The sequence below is a fragment of the Sporobolomyces koalae genome (assembly GCF_050403365.1).
Source record: "Sporobolomyces koalae JCM15063 DNA, S_koalae_JCM15063T_v1_ctg33, whole genome shotgun sequence".
In the NCBI taxonomy this organism is placed as follows: domain Eukaryota; kingdom Fungi; phylum Basidiomycota; class Microbotryomycetes; order Sporidiobolales; family Sporidiobolaceae; genus Sporobolomyces; species Sporobolomyces koalae.
The window spans coordinates 126,444-151,428 of NW_027481738.1; the positions used below are offsets into that span (position 1 = coordinate 126,444).

At 55.0% G+C, this 24,985-nt stretch overlaps 11 protein-coding genes across 11 annotated transcripts; 5 read left to right on the forward strand and 6 right to left on the reverse strand.

Moving 5' to 3' along the window:
- Positions 1–20: 20 nt before the first annotated feature.
- Positions 21–2,693, forward strand: JCM15063_001728 (uncharacterized protein; the record flags this gene model as incomplete). The annotated part of the gene is made up of 9 exons (XM_076680198.1): positions 21–23; positions 129–363; positions 440–458; positions 522–1,170; positions 1,238–1,525; positions 1,600–1,923; positions 1,997–2,134; positions 2,202–2,300; positions 2,367–2,693. The coding sequence occupies 9 exons, from the start codon at positions 21–23 to the stop codon at positions 2,691–2,693; spliced, it is 2,082 nt and encodes a 693-aa protein (XP_076532709.1).
- Positions 2,694–3,550: 857 nt separating this feature from the next.
- Positions 3,551–3,899, forward strand: JCM15063_001729 (uncharacterized protein; the record flags this gene model as incomplete). The annotated part of the gene is made up of 2 exons (XM_076680199.1): positions 3,551–3,710; positions 3,778–3,899. 2 exons carry the CDS (start codon positions 3,551–3,553, stop codon positions 3,897–3,899), a joined length of 282 nt encoding a protein of 93 aa, XP_076532710.1.
- A 989-nt stretch (positions 3,900–4,888) lies between these two features.
- On the reverse strand, positions 4,889–7,260 carry JCM15063_001730 (uncharacterized protein; the record flags this gene model as incomplete). Its single annotated transcript, XM_076680200.1, has 6 exons — positions 4,889–5,523; positions 5,595–5,638; positions 5,707–5,824; positions 5,880–6,411; positions 6,473–6,930; positions 6,999–7,260. 6 exons carry the CDS (start codon positions 7,258–7,260, stop codon positions 4,889–4,891), a joined length of 2,049 nt encoding a protein of 682 aa, XP_076532711.1.
- A 359-nt stretch (positions 7,261–7,619) lies between these two features.
- On the reverse strand, positions 7,620–9,052 carry JCM15063_001731 (uncharacterized protein; the record flags this gene model as incomplete). Its single annotated transcript, XM_076680201.1, has 6 exons — positions 7,620–7,676; positions 7,745–7,883; positions 7,961–8,088; positions 8,157–8,457; positions 8,528–8,630; positions 8,698–9,052. 6 exons carry the CDS (start codon positions 9,050–9,052, stop codon positions 7,620–7,622), a joined length of 1,083 nt encoding a protein of 360 aa, XP_076532712.1.
- Positions 9,053–9,255: 203 nt separating this feature from the next.
- On the reverse strand, positions 9,256–11,476 carry RTF1 (RNA polymerase-associated protein; the record flags this gene model as incomplete). Its single annotated transcript, XM_076680202.1, has 9 exons — positions 9,256–9,421; positions 9,484–9,842; positions 9,913–10,020; positions 10,082–10,221; positions 10,302–10,376; positions 10,438–10,675; positions 10,738–11,038; positions 11,106–11,291; positions 11,367–11,476. The coding sequence occupies 9 exons, from the start codon at positions 11,474–11,476 to the stop codon at positions 9,256–9,258; spliced, it is 1,683 nt and encodes a 560-aa protein (XP_076532713.1).
- A 2,117-nt stretch (positions 11,477–13,593) lies between these two features.
- On the forward strand, positions 13,594–16,937 carry JCM15063_001733 (Zn(II)2Cys6 transcription factor domain-containing protein; the record flags this gene model as incomplete). Its single annotated transcript, XM_076680203.1, has 10 exons — positions 13,594–13,862; positions 14,003–14,292; positions 14,359–14,380; positions 14,440–14,527; positions 14,592–14,862; positions 14,925–15,102; positions 15,167–15,348; positions 15,408–15,584; positions 15,646–16,012; positions 16,079–16,937. The coding sequence occupies 10 exons, from the start codon at positions 13,594–13,596 to the stop codon at positions 16,935–16,937; spliced, it is 2,703 nt and encodes a 900-aa protein (XP_076532714.1).
- A 246-nt stretch (positions 16,938–17,183) lies between these two features.
- Positions 17,184–19,230, reverse strand: JCM15063_001734 (uncharacterized protein; the record flags this gene model as incomplete). The annotated part of the gene is made up of 4 exons (XM_076680204.1): positions 17,184–17,849; positions 17,918–18,122; positions 18,187–19,046; positions 19,123–19,230. The coding sequence occupies 4 exons, from the start codon at positions 19,228–19,230 to the stop codon at positions 17,184–17,186; spliced, it is 1,839 nt and encodes a 612-aa protein (XP_076532715.1).
- A 271-nt stretch (positions 19,231–19,501) lies between these two features.
- On the forward strand, positions 19,502–19,814 carry NCE101 (Nce101p; the record flags this gene model as incomplete). The annotated part of the gene is made up of 2 exons (XM_076680205.1): positions 19,502–19,533; positions 19,601–19,814. 2 exons carry the CDS (start codon positions 19,502–19,504, stop codon positions 19,812–19,814), a joined length of 246 nt encoding a protein of 81 aa, XP_076532716.1.
- Positions 19,815–19,954: 140 nt separating this feature from the next.
- CYC3 (holocytochrome c synthase CYC3) lies at positions 19,955–20,959 on the reverse strand (the record flags this gene model as incomplete). Its single annotated transcript, XM_076680206.1, has 2 exons — positions 19,955–20,154; positions 20,230–20,959. The coding sequence occupies 2 exons, from the start codon at positions 20,957–20,959 to the stop codon at positions 19,955–19,957; spliced, it is 930 nt and encodes a 309-aa protein (XP_076532717.1).
- Positions 20,960–21,348: 389 nt separating this feature from the next.
- Positions 21,349–22,627, forward strand: ANY1 (Any1p; the record flags this gene model as incomplete). The annotated part of the gene is made up of 6 exons (XM_076680207.1): positions 21,349–21,580; positions 21,654–21,753; positions 21,820–21,937; positions 22,021–22,107; positions 22,196–22,276; positions 22,355–22,627. The coding sequence occupies 6 exons, from the start codon at positions 21,349–21,351 to the stop codon at positions 22,625–22,627; spliced, it is 891 nt and encodes a 296-aa protein (XP_076532718.1).
- A 343-nt stretch (positions 22,628–22,970) lies between these two features.
- JCM15063_001738 (uncharacterized protein) lies at positions 22,971–24,658 on the reverse strand (the record flags this gene model as incomplete). The annotated part of the gene is made up of 3 exons (XM_076680208.1): positions 22,971–23,863; positions 23,970–24,491; positions 24,598–24,658. The coding sequence occupies 3 exons, from the start codon at positions 24,656–24,658 to the stop codon at positions 22,971–22,973; spliced, it is 1,476 nt and encodes a 491-aa protein (XP_076532719.1).
- Between the last annotated feature and the right edge of the window lie 327 nt (positions 24,659–24,985).

Consider the following 24,985-nt stretch of genomic DNA (forward strand, 5'->3'; position numbering starts at 1 on the left):
CTTGCCACCTCTCGGACGACATGGTGAGTTCACTTTGGCACAAGCGCGCTCTGTTCCGACGAGACTGACGATCGTCCCTCTCGCTTGCTCGCTCCGCTGCCCGTCCCTTGTCGTGCTGCGGGGTCCAGTCTGCATCTCCAGCACCGCCAACCTCGGCCTGGACGAAGCACACGTCCCCCGATGGACGTCCGTTCTGGTCCAAGAACGGACAGTCGGTGTGGGAGAAGCCTTCGGAACTCAAGTCCCCCGCCGAGAAGGAGATGGAGAACACTCCGTGGAAAGAGTACGAAACGGGCGGCAGGAAGTACTGGGTTCACGAGCGCACGAAGGAGACTACTTGGAACGTACCGAAAGAGATCGCAGGTCCGTGCAAATCCTCTCTCTTGCATACTTCGCTCCGGCGGTGCTCAACCTTTCGTTGCCTGGTCATTTCCATCAGATATCCTCGCTCGATACAGGTACGACTGTGATCGACATGTGCTCGACGGAACATTCACCGCGCTGATGACATTTCTCTGCAGTAATGTCCCTGGAGGTCCCGCCGCACCTTCACCTGTCCCACCTCGGACACCCGCGTTTGTCGCTGCCGCAGGCTCCCCGCTCGCCGGTTCCGACTCGCCCATGACAGCACAGACGGGCGCGCTCGTCGCGCCCGGCGGATTCGGTTCAACTCTGCCTCCGCGTCCCGCCGGACTCCCCGCGATCCCGATCGGTTCGGCCCTATCGGCGGCTGCAGTACCAGTCGTGTTTGACACGCAACAGGAAGCCGAGACTGCGTTCAAAGGGATGCTCAAGACGCTCGGGGTCGATTCGACGTGGACGTGGGAGATGGTCATGAAGGAAGCGATCACCGACCCTTTGTACAAGGCCCTCAAGACCCTCGCCGAGCGCAAGAGTGCGTTCGAAGCGTACCTGCGCGAATTCAAGGAGGAGGAACGACTCGAGCGTGAGAAGAGTTTGGCCAAGTGTCGCAAGGACTGGACCAAAGCGATGGACAAGATTGGTGGAGGCGTCATGTACGAGGAAGGGGTCAAACCCTGGTGGAGCTACGAGCGCGCAAAGCGAGTCATGAGCGAGAAATTTCCCGATGTCTGGCAAAGCCCGAGGAACGACGAAGAGCGGAAAATCTTGGTCGACGAGTTCATCTCGAACCTGAGACAGAAAGAAGAGGCAAGTTCTCTTACGAAACAGCCACACCTCTTTTCGTCACGACTCCTGACAATGTTGTGCCATGCAGACTCGCAAACGTGAAATCCGAGGCAAGAACATGGACAAACTGACTCGGATTCTCGAATCGCTCGAGCTCGACCTCGCGGGACCAATCCGGTGGCAAGAGATCAGAGCGACCCTGTACCGCACGCCCGAATGGCATCGTGACCCTGAGCTGCAAAGGATCGAACCGATCGATATGCTCACCGTGGTCGAAGACGAGGTACGCCGAGCCGACAAGGAGCTCGCCGAGCAACGACAGAGGGCGGCAGAGGAGAAGAGGAGGAAAGCGAGGAAAGCGAGAGAAGAGTACCGAGTGAGCAACCCTGAGCCCCTCCTACATTCGCACAAGCAGAAATTGATCTCGGCAAGGTGTTTCTCTTCCGGCAGGTTCTGTTGTCGGAACTGATTGATTCTGACAAGATCGTCTCGGGTACCACGTGGAATTCGATCTATCCGCTCATCGACAGTGACCCAAGGTACCTGAACCTACTCGGCACACCTGGATCTTCACCGCTCGACCTGTTCTGGGACGTGGTCGACGAACTCGACGTTCGTGCCGAACAGGACGAACAAGTGGTCGAGTTTGTCGCGCGAGAAAAGGGCATCAAGGTCGTGGAGGACTCGGTCGAGGGAGACTTTGTCAAGGCGCTCATGGGCGATGACAGGATCGACAAATTGGGCCCCAAAGCGCTCAAGTCGACGTTCGACAAGGTGAGGCAGGACATGATTTTCTTTCCCGACAGAATCACCTTGCTGATCTAGGCTCGGAGCATCTACCCAACAGTTGCAATACCGTGCGATTCGGGCTGCGAAAGAAGAACGGCGTCGCGCTGAAAAGAAGCTGCGCATCATGATTGATGATCTGCGCTACGCTTACAAAAAGCTGGATCCTCCTGTCGATCTCGAGGCGACATACGAGGAGGTGAGTCGCGAGGAAGGGTATGCTAAGCTAGTTGCCGGTCACGAGACTAAGCTATGATCTTTCCTAGGTTTTGCCTCGCATCCATGAGACTCCAGAGTTCGTTGCGCTCGACAATGACGACGAAGCGCGCAAAACCGCATTCAGCAAGTTTATCAAGCGACAAAAGGTAACCCAAGCCCTTTGTTGAGCGATCGCTGCGAAAAGCTGACTTGATGGCAATTTCAAAACACAGGAGAAACGAGCCGACCGAGAAGCTGCCGAGGCAGAGAAGGCAGAGCGAGAGCGGATCCGGGCCGAGCGGAGGGCGAAAGAGCGAGAGCACGATATCGAATACGAGCAGGAACGCGAACGAGACCGTGAACGTCGACTCGGCAGTCGTCGCGAGTCTGCAGGAGGCGACTTGCCATATGGCGGTACAGGAGGAGCAAGCGAGGACCGCAAGAGGAGACCGAGCGCAGTGGCGGATAACGACGTCGACATGCTCGAAGGCCAACGCGAACGCAAAGTTGCGCGGCTCGGGTCGAAAGAGCCGAACCCGACACCGAACAAGCCGGTATGAGCCCATCCGTTTGGATTGTACACGAGTCGGTGGTTGCAACGTCACGCGTCAGCGCTAACCCAGGTTTTTCTCTTTTTTTTTCCTTTTTTTCTCTTCCCTGTACGTCCATGCGCTCGGTGCGGGTGAATAGCAGGAAGATGGAGAAGTCGAGGAAGGGGAAATCTGACCCGTATCATACAGTAGTCCCTGGGGCGTCCCTCTGATGACGCCGTGAAAATGAACAAAAACTACGTCTTGAGAAGGTGTTCCTCGCTCACTCTCGCCACAACAAGCTTTTGTCGCGTTTGGCCTGCCGCTTGTTATCGTGAGATCTTTCGGTCCTGTTGCCTCTGGCAGTACGAGAACGAGGCCCAAGGGCGTGAAGGATGAGGCGAACGTAGAAAAGGTGGGGGCGGTGTTTGAGAAGGCATGACGAGACTTGTCGCGCGCGAGCCTATGAGCGAATTTTGGCCTCCGAACTGGCGGGATCTGCACCGCTATGATACTATGCAGTCATCGTCCCTCGACAGGAGCCAACTCGAGTGAACACTCTTTAGGTGGGCCGCTCTCCATCCTGACATTCCTGCGTCGGCATAACAACGTCACTGCATCCACAGCCGCCTCTCGCAACTGCAACACTCCTCGCCCCTCAGCTCCTTTATTCGCCCAGTAACAATCCCCGCTGTCGTCATGTGAGTGTGCGCCCCTATTCGGATGACCAGCTGGACATGAGCTGAACCGGATGACGACCCTTCTCCAGGTCTGTCGCAAGTGCTCAGCCCATCTCTCCTTCTCTGCGCGACTCGTCCGTGTCATATTCGTCATCAAACGAGAACGAGAGCGCTTCCCCAAACCTCTCTTCGTCGCCTCTTCAAACCATGGACGGCATGTCGAACGCTCTCCCCTCGTCCAATGGCTACTCGCGCGACAACTCGTACGGCTCGACCAACAGTGGTGGAGAGGGCGACCTCCCCATCGACGCCGAGGCAGCGTATGACGAGCCTGCGGACGAAAACGAGGCCTTGAGGAGGTACAAAGGTGCGTCGTCTGGAGGTTCGCGTTATCGTCGGTGGCGATCCCGCTGACGGACATTCGATCTGTGCAGAACAAATGCACTCGTACATCTCGAGTCGTTTCGCCTCGTTCAAGAACGACCTCGAGTGCAAGACGCGCGCCGAAGGTAGGGAGTTGCCACCCTCGGGCCTCCCGACGAAGCGTCGCACCTAGGGCAGTCTCCCCGTCTGGCCGATCTCACTCTCTCGTCAAAATTCTCCACGCTTTAAGGCTACTTGTATATAGTCGTGAACGACCAGGACGCGAGTCAAGCCCTGCGAGGGGTTTCTCGCTCGGCCCTCTCTTTCTCTCCCCCTCTCTCTCTCTCTTTCGGGCTTTTTTCTCTCGCACATATTTGGTTCTATCTGTGATTCTCTCTCCGCTCGTACATACCCACTCCCTTTGGCAGCTTCCCCTGTCTCCACGTCTTTGTCTCCCAATCTCTACTCGCTGTCTCTTGTACTCACTATCGCAACACCCAATCCGCTCGCACCTGCAAATTTCCACCCTTTTCCTCTTCTTCAGCCCCGCACCCGCAATAGAGCTTGTGCCGCCTGCGAGCAGCCAGTGACCCGTAAAAGAGCGATTGAAGCCTCTAATTTTTTCTTCAAGGGTCGGCTCCCGAACCATACTCGTGCGACAGAGTAGCCTTCTCGTCACCAACCAGTCCCTTTTCAAAATGTTTACCACGAAGACACCGGCCACGAGCTGCAGTATTTGAGGAGGATCAGGAGAGATGTAAGATCGTCATGATCGACGAGCGTCACCCCAACTCTCCCTTCACCTTGCCACGAGTCAACACCGAAAAGTTTCGCGAGTCAGGCCTTGGCGAGACCTCAACTTGGGGAAATTAGAGAGAGCCGAGAAAAGTTTCGAAATTAGCATGATACGTACTACGAGGTTGAGGGACTAATATGATAGCGTGTAATTATTGCACATCGTTCATTGCATTTAGCACTTCGGCCTGCAATTGCATTTGGCTTCGTCCACCAGCGCAGCTCAGGGCCGCAAGCCCTGGCATACGCATTTGTCGCACTCGGCCTGTATATGGCCCGCCTAAGATTGAGCTTGGATCGCCGATCGCGCTCCAAATCACCCTACGTAGAACATTGCGACACGCGCCAAGAACAAGTAGCCGTATCAGGGACGCTGCATCCGCGAGATCAACGAGATGGAGGTCGAACGCCGCCGCCCGCTCCCCCGATATGCGCGCCTCGTCCGGCATAGCCAATTCTGAACGGTCCGCCCAACCTCCCCATCCAAGCCCCATGTGCTGGCCCGGTCCCGTGCCCACCGTGAGCACTCTCGCTCGGGCCTTGAGCGTTGTCTCGCTGTCCAGACTGTTTCAACAGGATGATCGGTTCCTTTCGCGCTTCCGCTTCCTTTTCCCTGTCTTCTTCATGGATCTCTGGCGAGATATCGACGGCCAACGCTCCGCTGTGCCAACCGCTCGCCGTCACAGCGTATACAAATGTCCTGTCCCCGCCGTCACCATCTGCACGCGGGTCACTGTCGAAGCGGATGCGGGTAGGCTTCTCAACCCGCTGTGGTGCCCGGGGTCTATCCGCAGCAGGTCGTGCCGGTGCAAACCCAGGGAAGATCGGGTGAGGTTGACGAGTTGTCGCTGGCGAGGGTCGATTCGGGTTGTTGATGCGCGGCATCGAGGGAGAGCCTGCATTGGGTTCGAGCGGGCGAGGCGGCAGCGGTGCGGGGGGTGCGGACAAGGGCGTGTTGCTCAGGACAGGATGTCCAAGCCCCAACGCGCCAGCCGAATACGCTCCCCACGCATACAAATGGCCTGGTAAGCTTACCGGTCAGTTCGAAGCGCAAGGTGCGAGATAGAATGACTCAAGCGCAGCAGTGACGCACCAGAAGAAGTGAGCGCCAGATTGTGGTAGTCTCCTTGGGCGATCCTGCGGATCACATTGTTGCAGGAGGTCAACATGCAAGACTCCCGAGATTGTGACAAGCAGAGACCAACTTAATAACCCCGAGTCCCTGTAGCTCTTCGATTACCTGAGGCCGAGCTTGCTCGTGCCAATCAGAGTCTCCCAATAGCACAAACGAACCTAGAGCGTCGGACGTCGAAGGCACACAATCTAGACGGGCGGCGATATCAGCGGACAGCAACAAGGTAGGCGCAAAGAGACTCACAAGCCGCGAAAGAGTTGAAATGTGCCGAGATATGCGTTATACGAGTGCCGGATGACAACGGCAAGTTTGTGTGGTCGTCAGACTTTGCTAGGTGGTCGACATCGCAGAATAGCTTCATGTAGCGCCAGGACCGCCGACCGCTCAAGAACTCGGCTTCAAGTCGTGCAATACTCGGTCGAGACCTCGCTGGGCTGTCCTCGGGATCCTCTGGTGCCCCTTGTCCAGCATGCGGGTGTTGTGGATCAGCCGCCGCCGTGAGATCAAGGTAATATAGCCGGGCCTGCTCCGTGAGGGCCAACACGAAGTTATCTCCACATGCGATCAGTTTGATCTTGTCGTCCTCAATTCTTGTGTCCTGTGGCAGCGGCGGAAGCTGTAGTGTGTCGAGAGAAACGGAGAACGCAACACCCTGCGACGAGGGCGTCGTGAGACTGTCTTCGCCAGCATTCTTGGCGCCTCGCTCGATCACTGCTGGAGCAGGTTCCCACCACACGTAGACTGCGCCGCTCGCGGTCAGCACTGCCGAATAGTCCTAAACATAGAGCTTGTTGGCTACTGGTCATCGGATCAGACATGAAACGCGACGAGCTTACCCAGCCGGCGTGGATGCTGAACACACGATCCTGAGCTTGTGGTCCCCAGCGCTGAGCCATGTCCTCGATCTCGACAACTCGACCAAACGACCGCATCTCCCACACTCGCCCACCTCGGCTCAGCATGGTAGTATGGCTCCTTCCCGCTTCCAATTGCATCACTGTTCCGATAGTGTCGCTCTGTGGGAGCACGCTTGGTCTCAACGCTCTTCCGTCATCGTGCAGCGGTGCTCCGTCACGCGCCCAGTTGTTGCCGTTTAGCGTGCCCCACGAGACGACTTTACCGTCCGCGGTCAATGCATGGAAAGACCAGCCGCCTGCGACAATCGAGACAGGAGGTGCGGGAAGTTCGAGTCGAGTTGGCAGGACGAGTCCGCCTTCGAGCAGACGTGAACGCAGCGAGGTGGGCAGCTGCGCTGTCGCATCGGGGAGAGCGAGGCGTCCATTCTCGTTTTGACCTGTCGAAGTCCGTATCAATCTCGATTAGCTTCTCATGCGCTGACACAGGAAACGATGAATGACTGACCCCAGACGAATGCAGCTGAACGGGCCAAGCGCGAGAAGAGCGAGAACCAGCCTACTCTGCGGCCGCTGGCTCCCGCGGGAAAGTTGAACTCCGCAATCGTCCTCCGCTTCCAAAGGATCTCACAGTCCTCGTTCTGCGAAGTCAGGAATGTATGCCAGCGCCGACAGGTGCGAGACAGGGAGATTAGGTCTCGAGTCGGGATTGCGGGGAGCAGGGCATCGATGAGCACGTCGATAGGCAGCACCGAAAGCTGGTCGCTCATCCTCGAATGTACAGTCCGTGTGGGCTGTGGACTGAAGCAGCGAGAGAGCTACGAGGCAGCGTGTTGATGGAGAAAGAATGCAAGCGATGACGATATTGCAGCCCCACTCGGCCGGGCTCGCTTGGCCAAGTAGACTGTTCGAGGCCCAAGCATTCCAAGCTGAGCGCTGGACGCAGCTCTCTCTCCTTATCCGCCATATGACGGCTTCCTCTCGCGCAAACCATTCCGCGTGGCCGCCGATGCGTGACCCTGAAAGAAGCTTTCAGGTTTGCGCTCGTCAAAGCATCGTTCTATAGAGCATGGACTGTCCACAAAGTTAGGCATCTGGCTCCGCTTCCTGTATTGCAGTCTTATCGATACTACACGGACCAGAGACAAATTTGCCCGTCTTCTCCGCCAGTAACGACGGTAGAAGTCTGATCATTGGAAAGATATGTCAGATCGCATGTCAGGGAGATAACGCTGTGACGCGAAATTCACATACGTTCGTGTCGAGGTGCGCGCATCGCACAATGTCGGTGTGACCGCGATTCGTCGCCAGGGTTCGACCTCCCGCACCCGACAAGACTTGCTCCATGACCCAAGTTTGAGGGTCCGAGGCATTGAGAACAGCCACGTCGCCGCTACGATACCGACGGAGCGCAGGGATCAGCTATGTTGACATCGATGACAGCATCGTTGGAAGGAGCAGAGAACATACCCATTCGTGCCGGCCAGGAGACACACCCCTCCGAGCGCGGGATTGAAGTGGGCACCGATCAAGTACTCTGAGCGCCAGGGTTGCAGGGCAACGTCCCGGATGTCACCGACGTCGTTGACGAGGTTTTGCTGCGAAGTGCAGTCCGATCAGCTCGACCAATTCGGACGTCTCACACCCATGAGCGGGTCAGCCTCACCTCGTCAGCATCCCAAAACTGCATAGTCTCGATTGTTGTTGTCGACCACACCCCTTTCAACTCTGATTGACCGGAGAGCTGCATCCAGCCTGCGCTTTGCACACTCGCACCGACCTGGAGCGTGCTTTGCACAGCGTCGTCTTCGTCTGCTATCCGTACGTCGTACGTGTTGAGAACACCGTCGACAGATCCCGACAAGAGCACGTGCGGGAGAGCTGGAGAAGGATGGAACGAAAGAGCCGTAATGTCGTCAGAGTGGGACTCGGTGTAGGTGTGCTGCAGTTGCATCGTGCGCAAATCCCTATGAATTACGACTGGGGTGTCAGCCTGGCGAGGCAGACTCGCAGAAGAGAGTAGGGGAGGGATTGTACCAGAAATCAATCATTGCCTCGTAATGGAACACTTCGGTACCGACAGCCAAGCATGACTCGTCACTACTCTGGGATGCGCATAGGTAAGGTGCACCACTTTTGCCTGCAAGCGCCAACCGCAAAGTCAGGATCGACCGCCAAATTGGTATGATAGTTCTAGACGGCCTCACCTTTGACCTTGAACGCCTCCTTGGTTAGATCACGTAGATCCCATCCGGCCACCGTACCGTCTCGAGCCGTCACGAATGCGACGTTGCTGTTCTTGGCCGAGCCAGCAGCCAGACTCGTGATTCCTTTCTGAGTACTCGGCAGCTTCCCGAGAGGCTGGAGAGTCGGTGAGAATGCTCTGATCGAGTCGTCGGAACCAGCAAAGAGGTAGCCCTGACTGAATGGGACGGCGTGAAGGACGTAAGGCGGTTCAGCAGATGAAGCAGGGTCGAACGGGGTCTGGGCAACAAGTCGCAGGGCTGATGTTGAAGCTCCTGGCACGAGCAATGGAGGCGGTTTGCGAAGGAGGCTGGCCATGTTGCTGAGTCGACGAGATGTGAGCGGTTGGCGTCAAGCGTCGCGACTTGGGAAAAAGTTCAATGAACTGAGTTAGTGGTCTCTCTCGATAAAGACACGTGCAAGCGCAGGTTGCTACACATGGTTCAAGCTTCAAACACAGCCGAATCGCAACAGAAACTTGGGGCGAGATAGAAAGCTCTGCGCAATTCAGGCTTTTAATTTCAGAAATCTAGGTCGAGATCAAGCTGAACATTGCTCGCAACGACGGATTCAATCTTGTTTCCTTTGGTACGAGCAGCAGAAGCCGCGAGCGTAGGTGTTTGAGCCCCGTTCTTGGTCGGCGTAGTTGCGCCAGCCGGCGTGTTGGACCCGGGAGTTCCAGCGCGACTATTTCCCCGGGCAAGGTTCCGTCAGTTAGCTTTAAGAAGCGTGCAGTAATCCGAGCGTACCTGTCGTAGGTAAGCCTCGTCATCGTCTTGACACGGGCTGATGGATCGACTCTGACGTTTTCTCCCTTGGCCAGCGATGCCGCCTGTCGCCTCCGCTCTTCCTGACTTCTCGCTTCGGCTTTTTGGATCTCTTCTCTGTTGCTCGCGCGGTTGCGTTCGTTGACTCGTCTCATGCGTTCCTGCTCGTTCTCTTTCGTCGGAGTCGCGGATTCGAGTTCGGCGATCTCGCGAACGATTCTCTCGTACGTTTCCGTATCGTTTGACGAGAACGCATGATCACGTTGAACGAGAAGTCGAGCTTTGTGAGCAGCGCCAACCGGTCGGCGACCCTTCTTGGCGAGTTGCGCCGCGAGATCTTGCTGCAGTACATAAGGAAAATCCAGCGTTAACGAGCATCAAACCTGCAAGACCATCGTTATACTGTCTTACCTCGGTCATAATGTATTCTTTATGCTTGTTGAGTTGATCTTGGATTTTGCTCAGCTCTTTCGACGTCGGGAGACTTTTGCAGGTTCGCGAAAGACGATCAAATTCGCGCTGAAAGTGTAGGAGGTACATCAGCAACTATGAGCGCTGTAGAAATAGCGAGCCTGCTTACGTCGCTGAATGGCGCATTCGAGACGGTCTCCATTGTAAAGTGGCGGACCAAGTCGGCATGTCGGAGATTCAATTCGATGTCGGTTGTCGAGCTCGACGTTGGCTCAATCTTGTAGGGCCGAGCTTTGCCGGTTCGAATACCTGCAGAAACCAACAGCCGAGCATTTCGCGTCAGAACAAGCTTCCTGGGCAGTTCGACACGGCAGCCGTGCGCTCCGCACCTTCGACTCGGCACAGACGATACGCCATCTGGCCAGTATTCTTGTCCATTCCAACGCCCAAGCGGACCCAGGCACCTGTATGCATGCGCAAGTCAGTCGACACTCTCTCACCCGATTTGCCTTGAGCGAGAATTACCTTTAATCCATTCCTCGAACCAGGGCGCACCGCAGAACTCTGCAAGCTTTGATCTTGGCACCATCACCTCGTGGAATGCAGCAGGATCAGCATGTTTCGTTTCCTTTTTCTTCGACGTCGTCTGTTTCGTTTCCTCGACATCAGATAGCTCGGGATCCGATTCCGTATCGGACGACTGTCCGCGGCGGCGCGATGACGATTTGCCTCCGGCTTCGTAGTCGCCGTCAGAGTCGGAGTCCTGGATGGGCGGATCAAGTTCAGCGAGAGCACATGTTCGTCACGTTGTGATGGGAAGCTTGCCATTGCCTCCCTCTTCTTGCCCTTCTCGGCGCGGCGGCGCTTCAATTTCTCCAACCCCTCGTTCTTCGTCGTCGATGTACCTGTAGCTTTCCTCGAACGTGTGCCTCGATTGCCGTACTCTTCTTCGTCGTCGTCATCTTCGTCGTCTTCGCCTCCTTCTCCCGATGCTGCGCCAGCGGACTTGCCTCCGAAACTCCTCGAGGCCATCTTGGCAACTTCGATACGCGTCTGCCGTTCATGCATCTCTTCCTTGCGAGTCGCGATGATGTCTTCACGCTCGAACTCGGGTAGACCGAGAATGCTGCGATTCGAGTTGTTCGAGGTCAGCGGTGCACATCGACGTATGGCTCGAGTACGAGTGAGCGTACTATTTGCGATCGGCAGAGTTCTTGTAGATGCCTTCGAGCGGGTACAAATCTCCGTCGTCCCCGGCGGCTTCCTCGTCCGAATCGCTCACTTCGGGAGCACTCTTGGCCGCCTTCTTTGACCGCGCTGGGGGTGAAGCCGCGTCCGAGTCACTTGCAGACATGTCCATATCGGACTCGGAGCCATCTCTGCTCGAGCAAGAGTCAGTCCTGAATCGCGAGACTTGATCGGCAAGCGAGTGAGCGGGGGGGGGGAACACTCACTCTGATTCAGCGGGGCGTCTGCGTTTGTTGGACTTCCTGCCGGACGATTTACTTTTGCGTTTCGAAGCGCCGCCTTCTGCGAGTCCGAGAAGCTCGTCGTCGATATCCATCTCGGCCGATGATGATGATTGCTGAAGGTGAACTGTCAAGGTACGCTTGTTACTGACGTCAGCGCTGCCTCTTGGAGCTCCCGTGCAGGGCTGAGCCAATGGCTCGAAGGGCGCGTACAGAAGTTGTTCGAGGTGAGGCGAGTACAGGTAACAAGACAGCAACGTCGACGACCGCGTTCCGGAGACAAGTATTCGGGGATTTGGATTACGTTTCGTCTTTGCAATAGCAGGGCTCACTCAGGACTCGTACGTTCACTGCAGAGTCCAGCTCTCTGATAGAGTGGTTGCGCGAGAGGCGGTACTAAATAATAATATTTGCCGCTTCGCCGCGGTCCTACCGCACGACCGGTTCCCGCTCGAAGCATATTTTTTGGAATACTGAGCAGGCAAGTCAGTTCATTCGCCTTGCGGTCACTTGCCTTGGCCAGCATGCAGACTTGTGCGTGGCGGTAGTGTCTACAAGCCCTTCAAACTGATGCACGGACGTTGCTGTGAGTCTTGCTACTGTACTCTCCCTTGCGTAAAACTAGCTCGAAAGGTCATATCAGTGCATTTAGCAGTGAAAAAGCTTGTCAGACTAGTGGTTTTGCGATGTGATACGCAGACCACGCTGTGCAAAAATAAAGCGTTCTTGCTGTTGGAATCACTTGAATACGCCACGCCCTTTAACATCTCACAGGCGGCTGTGTTCTCCTCATGGAATATTTACGACGCCTTTTACTTCGCAAATCCCGGGACTACAGTCACAACGCCTGTTGACGACTCTTTGGAAACTCCATCACTCTCCATCGGAATGTTGATCGACCTTTTTTTTTTGCGCCAGTTTTTTGTTTGTATGCTCAAGGACGTGCCCCACGGGTCATCGCGACTTTTCACACGAGGCACAAGCCTTTCGCCGCGGGCAATGGGCGCGGTGTTGAGTCTAGGGTTGCGATTGTCGTGACTGTGAGGACTCGAGGAGGGCGTTAGGCCCTCGTCGTCGACTCCCCCCGGGCCCATCCCCTCTGTTTGTCTCTCCTCTTTGTTGTGTCTATTCCCTCTTCACCTTTGTGGGACGACCTTTGAAAGGTCGCCTCAATCCCTCTGCTCCTTTCTGCAACGACCTCTTCAAGGTTGATCGTCTCTGGCTACCTCTGGATCCTCAGACAATACTTTCAGTAGTATTCTAGCAATAGACTGCGGCAGTTGTTAGAGTCCCTCTCGATGCGAAAACATAGTGAGAACACGATATCAAGCGACTCTCACAGTGAATCAGTCACGCAGACGGTAGTCACGAGGACGTTGCGCCGTCCTGCCCTTGCGTCAGCAGAGGCAGAGCCGCCTGTACGAGTATCTCCCGTTCAAATGGTCAATCAGTGTCACGAGTCCTGCGACCGTGCAAGAATTTCGGTATCAGAGAAGGCGCTTGGACCGCAATTTCACTCCTTCGCTTCTCCTGTTTGTCGGCAAAAGCCTGGTCCAGCTGTGATTCAATGGATTCAAGAGACATCTGCCTCACAGACGCTTCGCCGCTACTGCCAACGAAGGCTGACATCAAGCATGACTAGAGTGATTCGCGCGGCTTGACTCAGAATGTGTTAGCCTGATGGGGTGATCGGCTCGGACCGGGTCAGCATACGTTTGACAAGATGATCCAAGCTCCCTCTGCGTGCTGTATCAGAGTACTCGCAGCCACTTGAAGGTTGGTCTGATGCGCACGCGCTTGCGGATGCTAGCGAGGAAATATTTAGGAAAGCTACCCTACAGGTACAGGCTTCTATCCTCGTGCTCTCGCTCCGAGCTTGTGTAAAAATAACCAGTAGAGATATAAGAGCCTTATAGAGCGTACGAACGAGCAGAATGGACCTGGTGAGCGAGTGATCTGAGTAAAGATTTTATCTGATCACAGATCTCTTGGGTTTTTTCTGGCCGCCCTCCTCTTTTCAGTTCCCCTCACCCGATCCTGCTGCCAATTCCGCCTGCCGGATCACGGGCTATCCAGTGCAAGCTACAGCTAGTCTACTCGGACAGGATCACCGTCATCACCAGCAGGCAGCGCCGGCATTTCCCTCACCCGCGCGGTTGGGCACTAGTCGAACCACGGCTCTCCGCTCCCACCTCTTCCCTCACGAATCTTGATGCCCCCTCGGACGACTCGTACAGCTACTGCAGGCTCCTCGAGCATGTCGATCAGCCCGCCAGTCGCCTCGACTTCGGATCTCGCGTCTTCGGTAAACAACTCCGACTCTCACGACCACGACAAACCGGCACCGGAAACGGGCGACACGGGCCCTGGCAAGAAGCGCAAGAAGCTGCCGGCGTGCGATGCGTGCAAGCTGAGACGCGTGCTGTGCAAGCCGCAACCGATCGGCATCAGCTGCCCTCGATGCAAAGACAAGGGGATTGTGTGAGTGAACGTCTCTTGGACGAGACAGGACCACATGTCGGCATCCGAGTGGTGGCAGCCGGGATCCCCGAAGCGATTGTCCCATCGTACGAGACTTTGTGTCCAGCCTGACTGATCCTTGCGTTTTGTCCTCCTCACAGATGCACCACGACTCCTACAGTCCGTAAGAAGGCGGTCGGACGTAGCGGCAAGCGGATCGAGGAAGCACGCGCAATGTTTGGCACGGCAGATCCGACAGCTCCCGAGCTCATGGGCGCGTCCAACACCCCCTGGATTCAGCCGAGACTGCAGCAGCAGCAAGGTCAAGCACGAGCATCTATCGAGACTCTTGCGACGGCAGTTCGGGCACCCAAACTATCCGAAGACGACGCCGACGCAAATCTGGCGTTTGACGCCCTCAACGGTGCTCTCGTCGCGCATCTCCTCGAGTGTAAGACCTTTTCGCCGACATCATGAGCCGCAATCAACGGAACTAACGTGTCCGAACGGTGGTCAGTATACCAGGCCCTTCCCCAGAGGTTCGTGTCTGCTTCTGATTCCGAGGCCGGCTTTTGCTGATCATTCTTCCAAATTGCAGCTGGCTCCCTATCGGGGTGCGAGGACGTATGTCCCTCTTGTTCGAGTCTGCTGGGCGGCGTCTTGAGGCTCTACCACCACAAGCAGAGGTCCGTTTGCGCCATGCTATCTCTCTGACATATTACGATCGAGCTCACGATTTTCTATATAAAGGTTCTCGCGCACGCCATGATCGCGCTCACCTCGCGCTTGTCTTCGCATCCCGCTTTGTTCAGCCCCGGCAGCAACATCCCCTCGTTCGAATCGCTCACTCCCGCTGCATTCGCTCGAGATCGCGATCTACGAGAATTCGGAAGACGACGAGACGAAGCCTGCGAGAAGCTGCGCAAGAAAGCCGTCAAGCTCGCATGGGATCGCGGCACGCTCGTCGAGAGCACGGAAGAGACGATGGCAAGTTGCTACTTGCTCGAAATGCTGGAAGGCCGTACGTATCACAGCAGAACGTTGTTTTTACCAAGCGTGATGGCTGATCACAATTACGGTTAGGTAACAACCCTAAAGGAGGCAAGCCGTACGGCAGCGCGTTCGTCTCTCACTTGCGCACGCTGCTCGACACCGCCGATGAGCCCGGCGCAGTCAAAGTCATGAACATGAGTCTCGGTTGGAGCGCGTTGATGATGCGCGAAGCCATTTTCGCCGCGAGCGCTGGCCGCACATCGCATTTGTAGGCTTCTTCCTTGCTTCGAAGAATCGCCGGAAGGACATGCTGACAGCAGGATCTCATACAGCACCGCCGTCGATGATCGAATCTTATGCGGAGACCCTCCCTTGTCGATCGAAGCTTCGCTGCTCGAAACAGTCGACGATGTCGATCTGCGCGATACCGTTACCCTCTTCTTCCGACCTTTCCGACCTTATACGTACCACTGTGCTTCGCTTGCTCGATCGCTTTCAGATAACGTTACCGGCAGTATGTCTTCCCACCAGGGCTTGTTTCGAAGTCCGCTAATCGCTTGTTTCCCACGCCAGCTTTTGCCCGCAAACAACCGCTGGATGAGCTCTTCGTGACCAAGTACCTCACACACCTCGACCACCTCCTGCACCTCTTTGCCGTGCTCGAGTCTCGTATTGCTATGGTGCTCTCCCCTGCCGCGACTTCGGCTCATGCACTTCCTGCGCCGTTTGAAGCTGAAAGGCAGTTCATCAGTGAGCCGTGCTGATCGCCCCTCTCTTGACATCGCGAACTCACGATTGTGCACCTTCGCAGTGCGGGCATGCTTGTACACTCTCTCGCTCGCATGGTGCGGGCTCTCGCTACCGCTTTACACCGACCTGAAACGGCGCGTGCGCTCTCTTGAGCATCCCACCGAAGATCACATCCCCCGGCACTCGCAGCCCTCGCAACAACGCGCCTTGTCCCGACTGAGACTCTTGCGCGAGCAAGTACGGTCGACGACCGTCAAAGCTGCAAGGATGGTCGCCCAAACCGTCAGGGAAGCTCCGAGTCTCGCATTTCTGACCCACTTGCAGAGCGAAAATCTCGACAAGTGGTGCGAGCTGCTGATTGAGACGAGAGTTGTCGAAGAAGGAGGCGAGGGAATCTCGAGAGAAGAGCGGCGAAACGATCTCGTCGAGTGAGTCATTTTCACCTGACTGAGATCCCTCAGAGTGTCATGGAATTAACAACTCCGATTCTGTAGCATTCGAGATGGTCTCTTGACAATGGGCTGGTCTTGGGCCGACGAACCGACTGCGAACCTGATCAACCATATCGAGCGAGCTCTGGCAGCATCTGAGCGTCCAAGCGTCGGTCCGCATACGCACAGTCATCTCCGCAACAGCATCATGGAGCAGGACGAGAAGATGCGAGAGATCCTACAGGGTTCACCGCCCGTTGTGGATGGGCTTCCGAATCCTCCGGCTCGTTTCCGTCAAGGGTCTCAATCTGGCGTGTCTCCCGCTTCCTCGGATGGGTTCGACTATACTACCCTCTTGCACCCGTCGACAACGGCTGCCTCTCCCGCTTCACTCGCAATGCCTGACCTATCTTCGCTCGCTTCTCTCTTTGGAGGACCGGGCTCCGCGAGTTCGGCCCCTTCGCCTTTCCCAGTTCATTCGCATACTCCCCCACAGCACGGACCGCCGCCACCGCCGCCACCACCTCCGCCAACATCAGTTCCGACGGCACACTCTTTGCCTACCCCTCCACCTCCCATGTCGCAACCGCAAACACCCCTCGGCCCGCCTCCCGATCTCTCGACTCTTATCTCTGCCTACTTGAACGGCACGCTCGTCCTTCCTCCAGGTCTCGACGTCACCTCGTTGACTTCAAGTTTCTTGATGGGGACTCTCGACATCAATTCGTTGTGGGCGACTTACGGATCGAGCGTCACGATTGAAGGTCAACCGATCGCGACCGGGGGAGGAGGAGATGTGGGATCAGCGGCTGCGAATGCCCATCACATTGGAACTCCTGGCTCGCAACCTCAAGGTCCTACCCTCGATTTCGACGCATTGCTGCACGACGAACTCTATCGAGGTGAACCAACAAGAATCTGAAAATCAACATAGTGTACTCTCGAATGGCAACCCTTTTGTCTTTCTTTCCTCTGTTCCGCATGTGTAACGAAACGAATCATTTTTTGTGCCCACCTTTTCGAATGCGAGAACAGCGAGAAGCAAAGTTTCGAGAATGAATGTCAACAGGTTTCGAGAGAACAACAAAACAAGCCACAAATGCTAAACCCTGGGCAAGACAACTGAACAGAAACCTATGTACCCTCCCTTCATTCAATACTCATGAAACTACCTCCTCTTGATCTTCGTCTTGGGTCCAATCTGTACCGCTACCCCTTTGCGACCCGAAAAGTCTGGCAAGTGTCGATCACTCCTACTCGCAACCACTTCATTGGCACAGTCGAGACTTCTCTTGCTTGGAATAGAGTTTGAACCCATGAGACTTGGGAACGAAGCAGGGTACGTTCGAGGAGCGAAATATTTCGACTCAACCGTCGATCCGGTCGCTGCTTCTGCTCCTCCTTGTGAGCGACAAGTCGCCAAGTCGGAGGGTCCAGATCGAGATCGGTGCGTAATCTTGCTGTTGAGGGTAGCGCCTCGATCAAAGTCGTCGACGATCACGATGTCGTCGTCGTCTTCAACATCGGTATTGGTTGCTTCTGTAGCGAAAGATCTTGCGAGCTTGCTGGTAGGAGACAAGTATTCGAGGGAAGAATGGGTCTTGATCTTGAAGGTTGGCGTTGGCGGCGGAGTTGAAGAAGGCGCGACATTGATGTGGTTCGCGAGGGACGTCACTTCCAACGGTTGTCGAGATCTGGTTCGAGGTGTTTCCTGGGTTTCAAGCGATCGGACCGATTTGGGGTGAATCTCTTGATCGTCATCTTCGTCTGAATCGTAGATCTGTTTGCCCCTCTGTTTCTGCAAGGCTTTAAAGTTCTTCTGAAGCTTGTTGTACTACTCGAAATTGGACAGATATCGTCAACTCCGGATCTCGAGGATGGTCAACTGCATAGAAGACGCACTTTCGCTTCCCACGATTTGTTGCCAGACCTGAGACAGGTCACTTTTTCGCGCTCTTTCACGAGATCTTCCTGGTGATTTTTGGCGATCACCTTGTACTTCTCGACGAGCTTCTGTGAGTCGGTCTGGCATTGATTCACTTTATCTCGACATTTTTCACGCAAGTCTGACATTTCCAGCTCGAGCTTGTCGTTGACCGCCCGCGCCCTTTTAGCGAAAGGGTACTGGTCAGATCCGCGCCGTCAAGTCGAGAAGAGCTCGGAAAACTCACTGCAAGAGATTATTTTCGAATTGCTCAATCTTGACTTCGAGGCGCTTGATCTGTTCTCGGCCCGAGTCTCCCTCCTTCGCGAGCGCTTCTCGCACGTCGTGCAGTTCGTGGTTGGACCTTTTCAACGCTTTGTCGCACGAATCGAGTCTGTCTTCGAGGTTGGTCTGGTTCGTGCGCAATCGTTCATTGTCCTCCTCAAGCGCAAGGTTGTCCGCTTGCAAATCGTCGAGGAGCCCATCGTCATAGCGGGCGAGCTCCTCTTGCAGCGCTTCATTGTCGTGTCGGAGCACATTGCAGTTCTGCTCGAGCTGGTCGAGTTGCCCTGTCACGTCATAGAGATGCGCCTGGACCCGGTCGATCTCGTTCTTCTGATCCCTGACCGTCATCATGGCCTCCCTCAGTTCCCTGCGCAACCTCGTCACTTCATCCTCGTTGTCGTGCTCGTTCCCGCCCTCGTCTGGCTCCTGTTCCGGTTGGACCATTTCATCTCGTTCGAGAACGAGTTTCGATTGTCTCGTCAATCGACGTTCGTGCAGGTGTTCGACCATGGCAAGAGTATCCTGACTCATTCCGTCCGAACTGAGCGCCAATTGGCCTTGGTCGGTGCACTCAATGGGCTTCATATCAAACATCCTCGTCAACCCATACACCTTGTTCAATTTTGCCTTGTCCTGCGTAGTGCGCGCGTAGTCGGGTTTCCTCGAGATCAGGTCGAGATCCCGTGCGATCCTGGACCACGTTTCAATTTGTGCTCTTGGAGTTTGCAGGGCATGCTTGCAGGTTGGGCAGGTCCGCGCGACCAACACGTTTTGATCGGTTTGTAAACGTTCTTGTGACTCCCACCACTGCATGATACACGCCTGAAAGAAAGGTCCCAACAGAAGTACAATCAATGGCTCAATTCGCGACAGATGGTGGAAACGAGAACGAGCGTACAGTGTGGAAACTGTGACCACATCCCTCGATCAAGGACAATTCGGTTGATCCATCGTGTGCGGACTGGCTTTCGTAACAGAAGCATTTATGCTTCAATAGCTGACTCATCGTCGAGGTGCGTCGGAGGTCGATTGTTTGTTGAGCGACCCGACGCGCGGTTGTCGCTCAGGTAATGGACGCGACGCTGATCTTTCGAACGCGTCACCAATCGATTCAAGCTCGGAACGGGATCTGGTCGCGTCAGGCGAGAGCCGAGCAGATCGCAGTGACGAGAGCGAGCGCTCGAGAAGAGAGATGTCGGAAACCTCGCTCACTCTCTCTCTTTGAATCCCTGCCCGACTTTACAAGACCTCGAGTCCTTCGTCGGAACCAAGCAAGCATGTTGTCGTCCCGCGTGTATCTCATCTCCAAGTGAGAGCGATCTCTAGGGTGCCCCTCTTCGCTGCGTACTCACGCACTCGTTCGTGTTTCGTCCTAGGTGGGGTGATGTCGCACTAGGACTTTCAACCGGAGTGTTTGCGTACTACCTGTACGAGCGAAAATTGCACCGGACCGATGAAGACAGCTTGGTCGGCTTGATCAAGTGGAAGCTCGACCAACGACAACACCTCGCAGCGGCACAAGCGCGGATACAGGCACAAGATGACAACGAGAAACGCGAATGGGAACAAGCGATCAAGAATGCAAAATAGGAACCAACCAATCGCGATCGACTCTTGTTGTACCCGGCTCTCTCTCTCTCTCTCTCTCTCTCTCTCTTCCTGTCAGAATTCTTGTGTGAACGAGTAGTGATAATGTATACAAGCGTGGATCAGAAAGAACTGCCCAGTTCTCAATTCTCCTGTACCCGCACTCCCGGAGTCGATCCGCTCGAACCGGAACTCGACGAGAACCACGTGTCCTTCTTGACTTGCCACCACTCTCCGATACGCTCCTTGACTGCTCCGAGATCATCGACGGCCGGACGCACGTCGAGACTGAACTGAGGGTTCCCTTCTTGATCATCCGCCAAGTGGTAGTAATCGATCACATCTGCGAGCGATACCAAAGAGCGTGAGTTCCTTGACTGAACAGGAACTGATAAAAAATGTAGAGAGAACTACGCACAGCGATGAGTGGTGTAAGGGGTGGTCGAGCCCGCTTTCGACATGTACGAACTCGCTCCTGCTTGCGGGTTCGGACGGTGCACGACCCAATCGTGACGATCGAATGGCCGCACTTGACCGTACAAGCTCGGCAAGATCGAACCCATGAACAAGTGGTACCTCGCCTTGGGTGACAATTCCTGAGGTCGACCCTGGAAGCTCGCCAAACTCGAACGATCGCCTCCTTCGTGTCGTTCCTCCCACCTTCGCACTTGTTGCCACGCTTCCTCGTTGAGCCAGTTGTGGATCGAGACCATCATCTCGACTGATTCCTCTGGGGTTTCCCACCCTTTGCGCACGAGCGCGTTGTAGAACTGTTGCGGCGAAGGGTACTCCCACTGGGTCTCGCCCGCCGGTGACGATCCTGATCCTGAAGCCGAGTGATTGACGGGACAAGCCGAAGGAGCCGGTGCATCCGATGCCGATGCCGAGGAAGAGGAAGACGGAGCGCGCGGGATCGAAGAAATGGTACGTTCGAGGGGCAAGTACATCTGTTGTCCCGGAGCAGGCTGCTGCTTGAGGTCGGGAATGTTGTTCAGTTCGTTGACTTGTCCACGCGGAGCATGCAGGGGTGGCGATGATTCGTGCATCGGGCAACCGGCAGGAGGCTTCGGTGCCGGGGCTTGCTCGTGCATCGGACACCCAGGCGGAGGAGTCGCTGAAGCTGCGGGGGTCGATTGCTGAGCGCCCATGTTTCGTGGAGTACTGAGTGGGTGAGCAGAGGAGTATGGGAAAAAAGGCAGCGACGAGATTCGCCGGTGTTTCATCATCTTGGTCACGTTCTGAGGCTCGCACCATTGCAGAAGACAATTCGACCCCGGACCGAGAACACTGCTTAAACGTGTGCAAACGACTGCAGCCCAGTAGCCAAGTAGTACACTCGCCAAGTCAAGGTCACCGCATCATCGCTTGAACACTTCGACACAAATCACAAGGTCCTGGACACGATTGGTACCGTGCAAAGGCAACTACTGGAATCCACTATAGCATCCGAAGCTCAGAGTGATCAGTCGTAGCGCGGAGAGAGAAACCGACACGGTGCCTACTGCACCGCCTTGTCCTCCTTCAAGTACGGTACGACATGTCGGAGTGGCTCTCGACCCTTGGAGGGATCGCAATGGCGCTGTTTCCTCCACTCGCCTATTCCGATCAGTATGTGTCCATATGCAAGAAACGCAACAGTCAGGGCTTCTCGACCGACATTCCCGGACTGCTCATCGTCGCGAACGTCACCCGCTGTATCTACTGGTTGGGCGCGAGGTTCCAGGTGTACCTCTTGGTTCAGTCACTCCTCATGATTGGCGCTCAGTTTGGTTCGCACACACTCTTGGTTCCGTCAGACAAGTCAGCTCTGTCGTAATCTAATGGCTTATTTCCTGCCACCAGGTATCCTGTACGTATGCCTCCTGTACAAACAGCCTTCCGCAACGACCGGATCGAGGTCGAATCGACCTTTCCAACTGTGGCAGTGGCCAACCTTCCCATCGTAAGTTGATAGCTCAAATGCGTTCGGTATCCTCTGCAGTGGATTGATCATTCGGACCCCGAGCAGCTACCTCGAATTCACCGCATTGTTGATCCTCGGCCATTCAATCCTGTTTCTCCTGCTACACAAGATCACATTCTACATCGACCTGCTGGGATTCATTGCGTTGGGATTGGAAGCCACTGTGAGCACCTCTGTAGTATCTTCCCTAGCGATCTCATCCGGAGATTGACGATTGTCGTTTCAATTCTCTCTCAATTGTGACAGTTGCCCTTGCCTCAGCTCTTGATCAACTACGAGAACAAGTCGACTGCAGGATTCAGACATACTGTACTCGCAGGCTGGTTCCTCGGGGTGAGGCTACGCCGTTCTCATTCCTACGACTCGCGAAGGTTTTCACTGAACCTCGTTGGATACACCATTGATGTTCCCTCATGCTCAGGACGCGTTCAAAACGGTGTACTATTTTGTAACACCCAACAACAGTCTCGCGTTCAAAGCCTGTGCAGTCTTTCAACTATCCGTGAGTACCTCCTCCTCCTCTTTTCGCTTCATACAAAGCTCCTTATTTTGTCACTCAACGTAATTTCCTCCCCACCAGGTCGACTGTTGCTTGTTGGTACAAACTTTCATGTATCGAGAACAAACTCGTCTCGACTTGCAACTCCAAGAACGTACCGGACCGTCTGTCGACCACCAGCAACCTCCCTCGCTCACAAACGATCCCGAACACATTTGGTCTCGAGATGAAGATCAAGATTACGATGAGGAAGAGACAGAACCGCAACCGAGACGTCAGGGGAAAATTGCGGGAGTTGCAGGACTCGAGAATTTGCCCTTGCCTCATTCGCCTTTCAACCCTAGCTCTAGATGAAAGATCAAGGAGCAGTTTAGTTTAGTTTCCGAGCTTGTTTGTCAATACTACTACCGTGTTGTAGCCTAACGGGATCGAATCCTGCTCGCGTATTGCGAAAGGAGAAGCGCAAAACAATAAGAAATGGATTTGGTCTTACAAGGCAAAAAAATGGATCGCTTCACACAACGGGGGATGGAAAATACGTAGCAAGAGATGACAAGAGAGACTGGCAAAGCAAGAGAGATTCAAATAAAATGATCGGGCGAAAGGGGGGTGGGGCAAAGAAAAGAAAAACCCCGGGAAACTCGGTATGAGAAATGGGAGAGAACGGGAAGACGCGGGTATGCTTGATGTGTGATTCTCAGAACCAGGTGAAGACTTTCTTGACGGCTCCAAACCATGATGCAGGTGCTGGTTGGGAGGCATTCGACTCTGATAACGAAGCTTGCGTCGATTGATCGACCTTCATTTCCTGCTCTTCCTCGACCTCGTCCGCTTCTGGTCCGTTCGTGACGACTGGCAATGTGAGGGTCGATTTCGATCCCGTGACCTTGTTCTTCTTTTTCGGAGGCGGACGAGGTTGTTCCTCCTCCTCCTCTTCCTCCACCTCTGCTGGGGCAACCTTTCCTTCTCCTGAGGACTCTTCCGCCGAAGACAAATCGGAAGACATTTCTCGAGCCGAACGACGACGATGCTTCTTCGGACTCGGATGGTGCTGTTTCGCTGATGTCGCAGTGACCGAAGTCGAGGCTGCCGCAGGCAGTCTGCGAGGTCGTCCCCGCTTTTTCTGAGGCGATTCAAGAACTGGTTCGACTTTCGACTTCTGGACTCTGGGCCGTTTCCTCGACTGCAATTTGACCGGTTCGACTTCGTCCTCGTCTTCTTCCTCTTCCATTTTCAGCTCGACTCGGTCGAACTCGTCCCGTTCCGCGACAGGGTCGTCCGATTCAAATTCTGATTCCGATTCTTCTTCAGCGCTGCTGTCTTCATCTCGCTTCCGCTTCTTGCTCGCGCTCGCGCGCATACCTCCTCTTCTCTTCCTGCCACCACCACTGGCACCGACACCTCCACCACTGCTCTCAGCCGCTCGCCTCCTGTCGTTCAAAGCGATTCGGATAGCCTTGACCTTTTCGTTCTCTTCTTGGGCAGCTGTGACGGTATGAGGGAACAAATCGGGTCCGAGGATCTCGTCAAAATCCATCTTGTACAAATCTTGATCGTTTGCGAGGGGTGTTCCGTCGATCAGGTCCAGCCCTGATGAGAAAGAAAGGTCGATCGAGAAACACATTAGAACGTTTTTTTCTTTCGAGTAACGAGTGTGCGCCAGAGACCAGACAGAAAAAGCGTCGAGATCACGTACATTCTTGATCATGCACTTTGACGGCGTGTTTGCGTTGAATGACGAGGTGACTCGCGAGTTGAGTGCGGTTTCGAATTTTGCCCGTCTGTCTCCTGAGGTATTCGCACAACAACCCGATCCTTCCATACGTGCTCGAATCGGATTTGAGAATGATCGATCGACGTCCCATCGTCGGGATGAGACTCATGCCAACTTTCAATTTGGCATCGAGGTGTTCGTCCCACAAAGTTTCGCCCGTACCCGTTCTCCTGACTCTCCTGATTGCCGAACCGGGAGTTCGAAGACGATCATCTTCATCGTCTTCGTCGTCTTGGTCGTCATCTCGATCTACGAGTTGATCGGAATCACGTTTCGTCGTAGCACGCTTCGTGCGTCGGGATCTCTTCTGCGGCGTACTCGGGTCGATCGAAACTGGCACTGAATTCGATTGGATTCGACTCTTGCGCCTCGAACCGGGAGGGAGAACCGGGGAAGAGTCGATCAAAGTCGATGACAAGTTTTTGATCGCTCGAGACGTCGGAGCTGTTGAGTGAAGAGGTTTTTACGAATGGTACATGAGTTAAAAGGCCAATCAGTACGAGTAGGAAAGAGTGTTGTCGAAGGAGGCGGGCGATCTTTCGAAACTCACTCCCGGTGGTCGAGCCAGCCACTTTGGGTGGTGGGGCAGGCGCGAACTGATCCATCGTCATGAGGATCGATCCCAGAGATTGATGTTGAGAGACCGGATCGGAAACACGCGACTCGCGAGTCGTGACGAGAGTTACGACAACAAAGTCGCGTCGAAGGGTTGCAAGCAGAAGGGGCGGAGATTCAATTTGCTCATTACCAATTATCCGCAATTCGCAAAAGGCAATACCACGTTGCTCGAGCAAGGCTCGAGGGCGTTCTCCTCTTGACTGTTCCGTGAGAATCCCTGAATAAGACGGCCCTGCCGTCTTCGAAGTCTTCCGTCACCGTGCCCATGCAATCTTCCGTCTTGAAACAGAAAATTTTCAGGTTACCTCCCTAGCTCGTTC